The 14,102-nt window shown below is 48.3% G+C and overlaps 1 protein-coding gene across 5 annotated transcripts in view; it reads left to right on the top strand.

Moving 5' to 3' along the window:
* Positions 1 to 13,399, top strand: part of PECAM1 (platelet and endothelial cell adhesion molecule 1) — a 79,987-nt gene extending 66,588 nt beyond the window's left edge. For 3 of the 5 annotated variants that reach the window (XM_008996914.4, XM_008996911.4, XM_078373549.1), the window contains 2 exons: positions 5,895 to 5,917; positions 12,056 to 13,399. In XM_008996914.4, coding sequence (XP_008995162.1) covers positions 5,895 to 5,917; positions 12,056 to 12,085 — 53 coding nt within the window. In that variant the 3' untranslated portion in view covers positions 12,086 to 13,399. Of the gene's footprint in view, positions 1 to 5,809; positions 5,918 to 12,055 lie in introns of all 5 variants that reach the window. The other 2 variants (XM_078373548.1, XM_078373547.1) reach the window with 1 other exon arrangement.
* Positions 13,400 to 14,102: the final 703 nt, after the last annotated feature.

Genomic DNA, 14,102 nt, shown 5'->3' with positions numbered 1-14,102 from the left:
AAAAAAAAAAAAAAAAGAACCCCCTCTGGTAGGATTTGAAGTGGTGTAGAGCACAGGCTTTGCTGGGAGACATCCCAGACCCTGTCCTGGGGCAGCCACCTACCAGCTGTGTGACTTTGACCAAGGTGTCTTAACCCCTCGGAGACTCAATTTCTTCAACTATTACATGCAAATGTGGTTAAATGAGATAGGACTGTGGGAGACCGTGTCACTGTATTATCCCTGCCACAGCCCTATATAGAGTTCAGTGTCTTGCCCAGGGAACTTCTAGAGCAGTCCCCTGACTCCCAGGCCAGGACACTCCCATGGCACCACATGGGCCACCTGGCGTCAGTTAGGGCTCTGTCCCTCCTGCAACCAGGTCTCTAACCTGCTCAGGAGTGAAGGTAGAAAGAGCCCTGGGTTTTGCATGGGCCATAGCCCTTGCCTACAGCTGTGCCTCCAAGTCACCTAGAAGCCTCGGGTCCTGGAAGCCAAGGAGTTTCCTGTTTCTCAGGGCTTCCTCAAGGAGAGAAGCCCACAGGACATGGCTGGTTCCTTTTCTTTTCTCCTTTACTCAGCCTCCGGAGTAGTGGGACCACAGGTACTGCCACCATGCCTGGCTAATTTTATTTGTATTTTTAGTAGAGACAACATTTCGCCATGTTGGCCAGGCTGACCTTGAACTCCAGACCTCAGGTGATCCACCTGCCTCGGCCTCCCAAAGTGCTGGGATTACAGGCATGAGCCACCACACCTGGCCAGATTATCATTTCTTCTTATCATCATAACCATCCCAGATTCTTCATCATTGCCAAATTCTCCAGCAGCTCTTTCCTCTGGATACTATTTCACCCCTATAGACTGCAGACTTCTGTTCTGTGTTGATTTGGTTCTCCCTATACTCTGATTCTCTCATGGTTGGGAGAGTCCCTTCCTCCTCGGTCACAGTTACAGCTAATATGTATTGAGCACTCCCTGTGTGTGAGACACTCAGAGCCCTGCCTTAATCCTCAAGATCATAATATGCTTGATGGGGGTTCTATTGTTATTCTTGCTCTCCACATGGGGAAACGGGCCCAGAGGTTAAGTAACTTGTCCTTGTTCCACAGCCAGTGGCAGAGCAGGGACAGAACCCAGGGAACCTGGCTGAGCCACGCTCTTCAAAGCCTTCCTGTTCCCTCTCTTTCTTTCTCGCAGCCAATTGGTTTGTTAGCAATTGCTCTCAGTTGTTTCTTGCCAAACCAATTGGCTGCATTCTCCTCTGTTTTCCATCTTTCTTAGTCTAGGTTTCATGTTACCAGCATAATTGGAGAACTCTGTCTACTTTTTTTTTAATTATTGTATCATGAGGCCCCCTTCCACTCAGCTGCCTCCCCATGTTAGAGGGTGGACACAGCACTGGCAGGGATCCTGTGTGTCTCAGTTTCCCTATTGACTCTCTACGGCCTAGAGATATACCATAGAATTCCACACTATGCTTTTTATTCTCCACATTTTTTTTTTTTTTGAGACAGGGTCTCTCTCTGTCACCCAGGCTGAAGTGCAGTGGCACAGTCTCGGCTCACTGCAACTTCTGCTTCCCGAAATGGGCCCCTCTGACTCAGCTGGGACTGCAGGCATGCACCACTGCACTCAGCAATTTTTTTTATTATTATTATTTTTAGAGACAGGGTTTTGTCACATTGGGCAGGCTGGTCTCAAACTCCTGAGCTCAAGCAATCTGCCCGCCTCAGCTAGTGCTGGGATTACAGTGCCCAGCCCACCTTTTTTTTTTTTTTTTTTTTTTACTTTTTACAATTTTATTTTTTAAATTGTGGTAAAGCACGTATCACACAAAGTTTACCATTTTAAGTCTAAGGGTCCAGCTCAGTGGCACTAAGTGCTACACTTTCAGTGGTCATAGTGTGGTGGACAGAGAAGAGAATGCCACTGCGTCTCATGGATAGAGGCCAGGGATGTCTCTAAACATGCGACAATGCACAGGACAGCCCCCTCCCCACCGCAAAACACCATCCAGCCCAAAATGTCAACAGGCCCAACATGGAGAAACCCAGGCTGGAGGAATTCAGCTTCCGCAATGACTGCAACAGGAGAGCTGGTTTTCCTCTCCAATGCCAGCTCTAGCCTGCCCTCTGTCTTGGGAGGTGACGTGGGGCACATCCCACCTGATTGCTGTTACTCTGGATAGGTGCCGAGTCTTGCTCTGGGCACCAGCCATGCGTGTTGAGTCAGAGGGGCCCACTTCCCCATCATGGAATCTGCTCACTCGATGATCCATCTTCTACTTTGTTGTTTTAAGACTGAGTCTTGCTCTGTTACCCAGGCTGGAGAGCAGTGGCATGATCTCATGCCTTAGCTTTCCAGGTCGCTGGGGTTAAAGGTATGCACCACCATGCCCAGCTAATTTATATATTTTTAGTAGAGACGGAGTTTCGCCATATTGGCCAGGCTGGTCTTGAACTGCTGGTCACCAGTGATCTGCCCACTTCAGCCTCCCAAAGTGCTGGGATTACAGGCTTGAGCCACCACGCCCGGCCCACCTTCTACTTTCTATTTGCCTGGAAATCAAACTTCCAGGGTGTTTCTTAAGGAGACAGAAACCCTGGTCCTCACTTCATCCCCTGCCACCCAGTATACCAGGAGTGGCTGAGCCGAGGGTAGCTGTGACGGGAAATAGTTGAGAAAGAACCAAAGAAAAGGAGGCCTCTGCCAAGTCTCCCATGGGAGGAAGTGAAGAGCACTTGAGGGTCAGTCCCCACCCATCCTGCGAGGCCCACAGCCAGTGAGGCCAAAGGGCACTGCCAACCCTGCCCTAGAGAGGCGTTTCCTACTTCAGCGTGCAAGATGGTAAAAAAAAAAAAGTAGTCCCATGAGAAAATGGATGCTGCCTCAAATTCTGCTTTGGTGGAGATTGCTGTATTACCAAAAAGAAACTAGGACTGCAAGCGTGCACTGAGTTAGTGTGTTCCATCAGTATTTGAGTTTTTAGCATTTTCTCTTCAAATTGCTTTAGGAAATGCAGAGTTGAGGTTTTTTTCCTGTTGGGAAAGAGGTTCCAGAGCCCTTGGGACTAGGATCCAGGAATCACGGGGTCCTTCGGGTCCTTGCAGGTTAGATTTGCATTGGGGATATTGTCCCCAACCTCGCTCAATGCGTGGAAGTGGACACAATGGCCCCACATTACCGTTGGGGCTGATTCATCATTTGGCTGTTTGTGCCAGCCTCTGGCCCAGCCAGGACAGAAAAAGGGCCCCTGAGGAACTTCTGGCTCTCTTCCGTCTATCAGGGAGGCAGTGGACTTGTGATAAGACAGGGTGTTAGGGTGAGGTGAACTTGGGGAAACAGGATATTTGTAAATTAGAGAAACAGAGGGTTGTGGCCCCCGCCATGACAGATGGGTCCTGAGCCTGCCCAAGATCCTGGAGGGATTGTATTTGAGCTTGGGGCTGGGTCTACACTGAGGCCCCTTGCCCTGCTTTTCTCAATAAGACTGAGGGCTTATGGCCTCCCTCCGTTCCCTTCACCACCTTCAAGAACAGCAACCAGCTGAGCTAGGTGGCTCACGCCTGTAATCCCAACACTTTGGGAGGCCGAGGCACACGGATCATGAGGTCAGGAATTCGAGACCAGCCTGGCCAACATGATGAAACCCCGTCTCTACTAAAGATACAAAAAAAAGCTGGGTGTGGTAGCACGCGCCAGCTACTCGGGAGGCTGAGGCAGGAGAATTGTGTGAACCCGGCAGGCAGAGGTTGCAGTTAGCCGAGATCGAGCCATTAGCCTGGGCAACAGGGCAAGACTCCATCTCAAAAAAAAAAGAACAGCAACCATCCCCAATGCCCACATCTTCTCTTAGGACCTCTCCCAGGCAGCCTGGGAGGTCCCCATGACTTCTCTGCCTTCATAACAATGTCCACAGTCAGCTATTAGGGGATCTGTCCCAACATATGGGCCACTGACCATTCAGTGCGGGCCCAGTCCTGTCCAAAAGCGCAAGCCGTATCCCTCGTTTGCCTTTCGTGGGGAAGACCATCTCTAACGAATGCAGGCAGGGACCACCCACATGCAGCGCTTCCTGCTTTCATTGTTTTTTTTCACCCATCCTTGCTCTCTTCCTGCTGACGTCTGGTTGGGGCCATTTGCACAACTGCAGGCTGGCAGGGCCAGGCAGACACAGCATGCCATCTGGCAGGAAGGTGGTGTGAGACTGGGTGCAGTGGCTCACTCCTGTAATCCCAGCAGTTTGGGAGGCCAAGGTGGGGGGATCACCTCAGGTCGGGAGTTCGAGACCAGCCTGACCAGCATCTCAAAACCCCATCTCTACTAAAAATACAAAAATTAGCCAGGTGTGGTGGTGGGCACCTGTAATCCCAGCTACTTGAGAGGCTGAGACAGGAGAATTGATTGAACCCAGAGATGGAGGTTGCAGTGAGCTGAGATTACGCTACTACACACCAGCCTGGGAGACAGAGCTAGACTCTGTCTCACAAAAAAATAAAATGAAGAAGGAGGTGGTGTGGGCTCCTGGGCAGTTGAGAGGAGACTCCGGAGAGGAACAGGAAAGGAAACGGTGGCTCTAGCCCTCAGTTGCCCAGATCTGCTAAGAGCTTTGGCAATGTTTCTGCCTCCTGCTCTGTTGAGCCCGCTCCTGGGATGGGATGGACAAAATAGTATGAAATCTAGAAATAGCTTTATTCTCAAAGAGGACACTGATGCTGTTACTGAGAGCAAAAACTTAGAAAGAACCTACATTTTTAAAGTAAGGAATTAGTGAAGTCAATAGTGGCACACCCATTTAACAATTGTTAAGTAGCTAATTGGACAATTATGCTTCAGAAGTTATCAGAAAAAGTTCATAAAGTCATGTTATATGAAAAGTTATAAAATGGCATATATTATGCAATTATAACTTCCCCCTGCCCCACCCCCCAAAAAAAGCTTAATCATAGTGGAAAATGACTAGGAAAAAAAAACCATCAACAGAGTTTGGAGAATGAGGCCAGAGGTCGTTTTTATCTGCTACTTCCTACTTTCCCATACTTTCCTCTTTTTTTCTTAAAAAAAAATGTGCTACTAATTTTTTTTTTTTTTGAGACAGTCTCTGTCATCCAGGCTGGAGTGCAGTGGTGCCATCTCAGCTCATTGCAACCTCCACCTCCTGGGTTCAAGCAATTCTCCTGCCTCAGCCTCCTGAGTAGCTGGGACTACAGGCACTGGCCACCACGCCTGGCTAATTTTGTATTTTTAGTAGAGATGGGGCTTTGCCATCAGATGATCTGCCCGCCTCAGCCTCACAAAGTGCTGGGATTACAGGCATGAGCCACCTTGCCCAGTCATGCTACTACATTTTTAAAAAATTGTTTAAAATGTTAAACAAGGCCACATGTAGTGACTCACACCTGTAATCCCAACACTTTGGGGGGCTGAGGTTGGCAGAGTACCTGAGGCCAGGAGTTCGAGATCAGCCTGGCCAACATGGCAAGACCCTGTCTCTACTAAAAATACATAAAAATTAGCCAGGCGTGGTGTGCACACCTGTAGTCCCAGCTACCTGGGAGGCTGAGGCAGCAGAATTGCTTGAATCCCGGAGGCGGAGGTGGCAGTGAGCTGAGACGGTGCCACTGTATTCTAGCCTAGGTGACAAAGCGGGACTGTCTCAAAAAAAAAAAGGGGGGAAATGTTAAATGATGTGCCAGGGGCTTTATATGCTTGTCATCTGGCGGTAGAGGGTCCTGAAGAACCTGTCTTTGCACAAAGGAGCCATAAACCTCTAAGTGTACCTGTGAGCTGATGTCTCCTGGCTCTCTTCTCCTCCCTCTTTTCTCAGCCTGCTCCAGCCCCTGTGACATTATTGGGGCAGTTGAACTGGGTTCTTCGCATTGCTCACTGCCATGTCATTCTTTGTTTTGCAGATGCTGTGGAAAACAGATACTCTGTAAGTATATATTTCATATACATTATACTTAAAAATACTCCACTGAATGGTGAAATATTTCCAGACTCACCCAGGTCCCGCATTCCCACAAATTCTTCCCCTCTCCCTAGTCTGTTTCAGACCAGGAGCCCTGGGCTTCTCTGACTAGCCTAGACCAGTTCTGATTTCGAATATTCTCTTCTGCAATTTCTATCATTACATCTCAGCCCGCATGTGAAGGGATTGGGAATCTAGGATGCTTAGCTCCAAACAAGCAAAGCACACATTTCTTTTAACTCCAGGGTCTAGACTCTGGAAGTGAGGCTGATCTGGGGCTTACGCTTGGAGGAGTGGAGCATCTGATAGCTCATTGCAATTTCAGTGATAGCAATTAACCCCCTACACACCAGGCCATCAGCTGCAGGAGACACCCAAGGTTTTTGACCTCAGGAGTTCACCTTGTGATGAGGGAATCAGACATGTGATCACTTATCATAAAGCAAAGCAAGCTATGGCAGAGCCTATGAGAACACAGAAGATAAACCTGGCTAGTGGCCTCTTCCCCAAGGAATCATTTGGATGGGCCGTGAAGAATGAATGGAATGACGGCAGCATCAAGGTAGAAAGATCAGCAGGAATGCAGGGGTGAGAGATGACCAGTTTCAAGCAGCGTGGGATGGGAGAAGAGTGGGACAGTGACAAGTGATGAGAGAAAGATAAGTCAGGGCTTAAATCCAAAGGACTTACATGCCTTGTCTTGTTAAGAAGTTTCATTCTATAGGAAATAGAGTTAGGAAGCTGCTATTTGGCAAATGCGAGGGCTTATGAAAGACACAGAGGCCCGCATTCAAATTTTGCCAAGACCTGCTTTCTACTCCTAACCTTTTTGTGAGCTACCCCGCAATGCAGGAGTTAACTGGGCAGCTAATATCTTAAGAAATAAGGCATTTGCCGCATAAACTTCTTTTAGGCCTGGGAAGAACTTTCAGCAAGTTTTCTTTAGCTCTTCCAGTGGGCCCCTGGCTTCCTTTGTTTTGCCCACGTCTGGACTCTTGTAAAGCAGAGCCCATTATGCCGTTGACAGACAGGAAGCCACGATGTTTTTTTTTATGGAAGCAAGCTGTGTGTTTAAGGAAAAGAGGAATGGCATGACTTTTTTTTTTTTTTCTAGCCAAAACCCACTCTGACTCCTGAAATCAGAGACTATTGCGTCAGCAGGACAAGGATCCCAATTTACAGATGAGGACACTGAGGCCTCCATTGATAGAACAGCATGTCTGGGCTCACCCAGATGGTTAATAGAATGAGGAATAGAGCCGAGACCTCTATACTCTGTGGCCAGTCCTCCGTCATGGCAGAGACTCCCTCCAAGATGTGAAGTTGCTGTCCCAGCAATAATGGCTCTGAAAGAGTAGAAAATGAGGTCTTTGCTCCCTGAACACTGCAGGTCTCAGATGTGTTCTCCTCCAGCGATAAACAGGGCTGGGTCCACCCAAAACACCCTGTAGGACCAACTTATTTACTTTGTCTTAGATCCAAAGGGTCTCTCTGGACAAAGGCTCTGAGCTCCAGGCCAGACAGAACTTTTCCCAGAAGCTGGCCCTTGGGCATCAAAGTCTGTTCCTGGATGCTCCTGAGAGCTCACTCATGGCTGGTCCTGTCCCCCCAGAAAAAGTCATTTGGTGGGAGCTGGGAGCACAGGAGTTCCAGCCATTGGGAAAGGAATTTTGGAACCTTTAAGCAAATGGGTTTTGTTTATAAAAGAAGCAGGTATAGTTTCCCTATAATCAGCTGGTGTGGGTCAGGAGAAAATTAATTGAATTGCCCATCGGGGAAATGGGAGGAGATTTCCTTCCTGAAATCAAACCTGGCGATCATTCCCAGTTGTTTAATGGCCATTGCCTCTGAAAACATTGGAGGAAATATCTTAACAATGAGATAGCCACTTAGCCAAAGACTAATTTGGTATTGTTTGACTTGCTTCAATGGCACATTCTGACTTCATTTTTCCTCTGCCATTTTTACCTTGTTTATAAATTGTGTGTGTGGCTGAGGCAGACAGATAGTGTGGAAGAGAACACCCTGTACTTAAATGAAAGGGGTGAATCTGGACCTGCGAGAGTCTTGGCATCTTGGAGAGAACCCTGCCTTCTTACAGAAAGAAAGGCAATTGCCAGCTATAGCTTGCCTCCCTCCTTCCTGGAGGCCAGCAGGCAGCTGGACTACAGTGGAAACTGCCCAGGTGCTAGGATCAGGAGACGGAAGGGGAGCTCCAGCTTTCCAGCTGCCTTTTAGGTGATCCTGTCTCCTCAGGCTAAAGCTTCCTTATCTATAAAGTGGAGATGGTGGTGGTGATGATGATGATGATAAGAGCAACCCATTAGGATTTTCTTAAGGATGAAATAAGCAACTACAACCACCATACAAAAGCTGGTTGATTTCAAGCTCTTTTCTTTTCTTTTTCTTTTTTTTTTTGAGACAGAGTCTTGCTCTGTCGCCAGGTGCCAGGCTGGAGTGCAGCAGCGCAGTCTTGCTCACTGCAACCTCCACCTCCCGGGTTCAAGCAATTCTCCTGCCTCAGCCTCCTGAGTAGCTGGGACTACAGGCCTGTGCCACATGCCCAGCTAATTTTTGTATTTTTTAGCAGAGACAGGGTTTCACAATGTTGGCCAGGATGGTTTCAATCTCTTGACCTTGTGATCTGCCTGCCTCGGCCTCCCAAAGTGCTGGGATTACAGGCGTGAGCCACCGTGCCCAGCTCAAGCTCTTCATCACTTGGGCAATAGTAGGTGTGGATGGGAGACTTGACTTTATTTGGTCCTGAAATGACCCTGCCACATATGGAGAATGTAGCAGTTGCTTACCCAAAACATAGGCTTCAACCAAGGCCAGGCTTTGACTTAGGAACTGGTGACCCATGTTCATACTTGACTTCTGCTTCTTAGCCGTGTCACCATAGGCAGATTTCGTGGCCTCTCGGGACCTCTGCCTCCTCATCTGTAAACTGGGAATCATAAACTCCCTCATCTGGTTATTGCAAGGGTTGAATAAGCACCTAGCACAGACCTGGTCTATTGCCCATAGGAGCACTTTCTAGAAGGAGGAACTAGAGATCCCAGAGTGTATTGAAATCAAAATGACCTTTGAGGGAGTTTACACCATATTCTGGGTACAAGGCAGGGCAATTTCACAACTACACTTAGGTGGCTGATGGCTAGCTTCTGATTTAAGCACAGCAAGCCCAGGCTTTGGATGTGGGGCATTAACCTTTACTTCAAAACCCCTGAGGCCCTATTGACTGTGGCCCAGCCCTTCCTGTCTGTGACTTTGGTTCTACAACGGTGCCTCAAGCATTGGCTGCCCCCACAGAGGGAGAGAGGAGGTATCTGGGGAGGGACTTGGTGTGGGGCTTGTAGAAAGGCTGGACACCAGAATCACGCCTCCTCCGTCCAGGCAGAGCAGAGGAAATGGGGCAGGGTGACCGCCAGTGCTGGCAGCCCTCCAGTCTCTGGGGCCAGCCACAGCTTGCTTGGCCGACTTGCATGGGGCTCTCCTGGCAGAGGAGGAGCCAGAGCCTTGGACTTCTAGTTGGGCACCTCGGCCCTGCATCCTGTTCTCCAAAGGTCCTCACACCCAGCAGGGCTGGAACAAATGGAGACACTATCCCAGCTCACCCTCAGGAAGCCAACCAGGCTGGCTGTGGAGATCCCAAGACCCTGGGTCATCCTACATCTCCTGCTCCTGCCTTGCCGAGGTCCACCTGCAGCCAAGTGTCCTGTGCAAGTGGAGGGTCCAGAAGAGTAGACTTAAGTGCTGCCTGTTCTTCGGGGCCCACTGTTGCCCAGGGGCCTCCTCTACTCTGGGATCTCCCAGCATGCCCTGCTCTTCTGTCCTGCAAGGGCTCCTTCCATTTGTCAAAATCTGATCTTCAGGCTGACTCCAGAGTTGCTTCTGTGAATCCGCCGCTGCCCAGCCCAGAGCCCTCTCACCGCCTCTGAACCCCTTCTGCAGTTAATTTTAAGACCCCTTACACCTTCTCCTTCATAGTGGTGCTGTTTATCAGTAATTGATACAATGTAAAATTGTTGGGGACAGGTTCTTGCAGCTCCAGCGTAGAGAACAGTATATGCGTCAGATAAGGGTCCAGGCACTGATAGGTGGATAGGTGACACAAATAGCATTTGATGCTGTCAAAGGGCACTACAGGATGGCAGAAGGAATCCAGGAATCCTTTTGTGGGGGTTTTTTTTTTTTGAGACAAAGTCTCACTCTGTCACCTAGGCTGGAGTGACAGCTCACTGCAACCTCCATCTCCCAGGCTCAAATGAACCTCCCACCTCAGCCTCTTAGTAACTGGGACCACAGGTGCACACCACCACGCACGCCTCATTTTTTGCATTTTTGGTAGAGATGGGGTTTCCCATGTCACCCAGGCTGCTCTGGATCTCCTAAGCTCAGGGGATGCACCCACCTTGGCCTCCCAAAGTGTTGAAATTATAGGCGTGCGCTACCACACCCAGCCAGGAATTCTTTTTTTAATCATCATGAAATATATATAATATTAAATTTAGCACTTCCAAGTGTATACTTAACCATTTTAAGTGTATAATTCTGTTGCATTAGGTCCAGTCACATTGCTGTGCAACCATCACCACTATCCATCTCCAGAGCTTTTTTTTTCTAAGTGAAAGCAAGTTTATTAGGGAGGTAAAGAAACAAAAGAATGGCTGCTCCATAGGCAGAGCAGCCACTGAAACACTGTCCTCATTAAACACCAACTCCCCACTGCCCCTCCACCAACCCCTGGCAACCACTGTCTACTTTCTGTCTCTATGAATTTACCATTCTAGGTACATCACATATGTAGAATCATATATTTTTCCTTTCCTGTCTGCCTTATTTCATTTAGCATAATGTTTTCAAGGTTTTTCTATGTTGAAATATATCAGAATTTCATTCTCTTTTTAAGGTAGGATCATATCTTTTTTTTTTTTTTTTTTTGAAATGGAGTCTCGCTCTGTCGTCAGGCTGGAGTGCAGTGGCGTGACCTCCGCTCACTACAACCTCCACCTCTTGGGTTCAAGCAATTCTCCTGCCTCAGCCTCCCAGGATCATATCAATTTTAAAACATTTAAGTTGGACCATTTAAGTTCAATCCTTCATTTAAGAAAAAAAAAAAAAACGGCATCAAAAGGGTACATCTTATGTTAGTTAGAGGCAGAACTGGGGCTAGAAGCCGAATCTCTTATATTTCCTTTCTTCTGTGGGTAAGTGGGGCACCCACGGGACACTGTGCTGGGTACACATGGGTTTTGAAGAAGTTACTTGGTGCATAGACTCTTGAAAACATGATGAAAGCTGTGTGTTCCTTTCCTCAACACACACACACACACACACACACACAAAGTTGTATCACAAAAACGTCATACAATTTCCAAAGTTTCAGAGTGGTGGGCTCAGATCGAAGTCAAAGGATCAGATAACCTCTAACGACTTTCACGTCTCTGTTGATGGTCTGGGGACAGTCGGAGCCCCTGTGTCCAGGGAGTTCCTTAGTCCCTTGCCACCACCAGAGAAGGGCCATTGCCACAGGAGCTGCAAGGACCTCGTTCCTACTGATGGTGCCTTACTTATGCAGCATGACTGAAATTTTCATTTTGTTTTGTCGAGACAGGGACTTGCTCTGTCGCCCAGGCTGGAGTGCGGTGGCGCAACCAAGGCTCACCACAGCCTCAGACTCCTGGGCTCAAGCGATTCTCCCACCTCAGCCTCCTGAGAAGCTGGGATCACAGGCATGTGCCGCCGTACCTGACTAATTTTTAAATTTTTTTGCAGAGGTGAGGTTTCACCATGGTGCCCAGGCTGGTCTGGAACTCCTGGGCTCAGGCGATCCTCCCTCCTTGGCCTCGCAAAGTGAACATGATGTGCAACGTGTATGCAGGGACAGAGACTATAGTCCCTACAGAGCAGGCGTAGAGAGAAGGAGAAATGCCTCTAGGCAGGAGCTGTCCCCCTGCAGGGTTGGGGACCAGTGGGCAATAGCCCTGCTTTGCGTTTTCTTTGAGAAATGCTGTCTGTCAGGTTGCATTTCTCTCCACCAGGGCACTCTTCAGTCTTGAGAGTTGTGATCATAACTTGCCTTGTTTCTTGTCACTACAGAGAACGGAAGGCTCCCTTGATGGAACTTAGACAGTGAGGACAGATGTACATCCCTGGAAGGACATCCATGTTCCGAGAAGAGCAGATGATCCCTGAATTTCAAGAGCTCTGTGCACTTATTTATGGACCTGCCCTGCTCCCACAGAACACAGCGATTCCTCAGGCTAAGCCGCCGGTTCTTAAATCCATCCTACTGAGTTAATGTTGGGTAGAAAGAGATCCAGAGGGGCGGTTGAATTTCCCACACATCTTCCTTCCACCAAGTGGGAGCATCCTTGGCAATTGGAAGAGCAGGAGAGGAGATCCAGGGCAAACAGGCCACTGGGATATTCTGAAACTTGAATATTTTGTCTTGTGCAGAGATAAAGACCTTTTCCATGCACCCTCATACACGGAAACCAGTTTTCTGTTTTGTAGCCAATCACTTCTAGCACATGGCCTGGTTAGAGGCTAGGTTTTTTTTTTGTCTTTTTCTTTGTTCCTTCAAAGGCTTGTAGTTTTGGGTAGTCCTTGTTCTTTGGAAATACACAGCGCTGACCAAACAGCCTCCCCGTGTCCCCTCTAAAACGTTACTCTCCACAAATGGGAAAACCAAGCTACTTGGGAGCACCTCCTTTGAAATACCAACCTGAAGATGGGTTCATTCGGGCAATACAGCAAATGGAAAATGAAGGTGGAACAAGCACAGATGTTCTTAAACTTTTTTCTACCCCCTTTTCCTTTTCCTCTACCATGCTGGAGGCTGAAAGACAGGATGATGGTGCCTACAGCAAATATTATTCTTAATTGAAAAAGTAAAATGTGTATGTTTCTTACTAATTTTTTAAGATTGATTCCTTGCTAGGGCAGGCCAGGTGGCTCACGCCTGTAATCCCAGCACTTCAGGAGGCTGAGGCAGGCAGATCACCTGAGGTCAGGAGTTTGAGACCAGCCTGGTGAAACCCTGTCTCTACTAAAAATACAAAAACTAGCTGGGTGTGGTGGAGCATGCCTGTAGTATCAGTCACTCAAGAGGTTGAGGCAGGAGAATTGCTTGAACCCAGGAGAGGGAGGTTGTAGTGAGCAGAGATTGCGCCACTGCACTCCAGCCTGAGTGACAGGATGAGAATCCATCGCAAAAAAAAAAAAAAAAATGCTTGCTAACGAAGTGGTTTCCTGAGGTCTTAAGACGTTCCTGACAGTGTCTTGAGTGGGCGGGACAGCGGTTGTGGTTATTGCACTGTGGAATTTCACTGGTGAGAACCACACCTAACCAAAATCACTTCCCCTGTTTTTTTACCTCAGTGACACAGCTGCAGGGACCCTAGTGGTGGTGTATTAAATAAATTTGACCTTTACTCTTTGCAGATGTGTGAAATGTTGTCTTCTGAGGGGCCACATGCATCTGTAGTGCTGAGGACTCCTTGGGCCTTGGAAGTCACAGAGAGAACCAAACAGGTCTATGGTTTTTTTTTATGTGTGTGTTTGTTTTTGAGATGGAGGTTCGCTCTGGTTGCCCAGGCTGGAGTGCAATGGCACAGTCTTGGCTCACTGCAACCTCCGCCTCCTGGGTTCAAACAGTTCTCCTGTCTCAGCCTCCCAAGTAGCTGGAATTACTGGCACATGCTACCACACCCGACTAATTTCTTATATTTTTAGCAGAGATGGGGTTTCACCATATTGATCAGGCTGGTCTCGAACTCCTGACCTCAAGTGATTGCCCACCTCGGCCTCCCAAAGTGCTAGGATTACAGGTGTGAGCCACCATGCCTAGCCTAGACTCTTGAAAATATGAAAGCTGTGGGTTCCTTTCCCCAACACACACACACAAAATTGTATCACAAAAATGTCATACAATTTCCAAAGTTTCAGAGTGGTGGGCTCAGACTGAGGTCAAAGGATCAGGTGACCTCTAACAACCTTCACGTCTCTGTTGATGGTCTGGGGACAGTCGGAGCCCCTGTGTCCAGGGAGTTCCTTAGTCCCTTGCCACCACCAGAGAAGGGCCATTGCCACAGGAGTGGCAAAGACCTCGTTCCTACTGCTGGTGTCTTACTTATGCAGCATG

This window comes from Callithrix jacchus, chromosome 5 (assembly GCF_049354715.1).
Source record: "Callithrix jacchus isolate 240 chromosome 5, calJac240_pri, whole genome shotgun sequence".
NCBI lineage: Eukaryota > Metazoa > Chordata > Mammalia > Primates > Cebidae > Callithrix > Callithrix jacchus.
The sequence above is the reverse complement of the archived record's forward strand: the minus strand, read 5'-3'. Positions and strand labels throughout refer to the sequence as shown.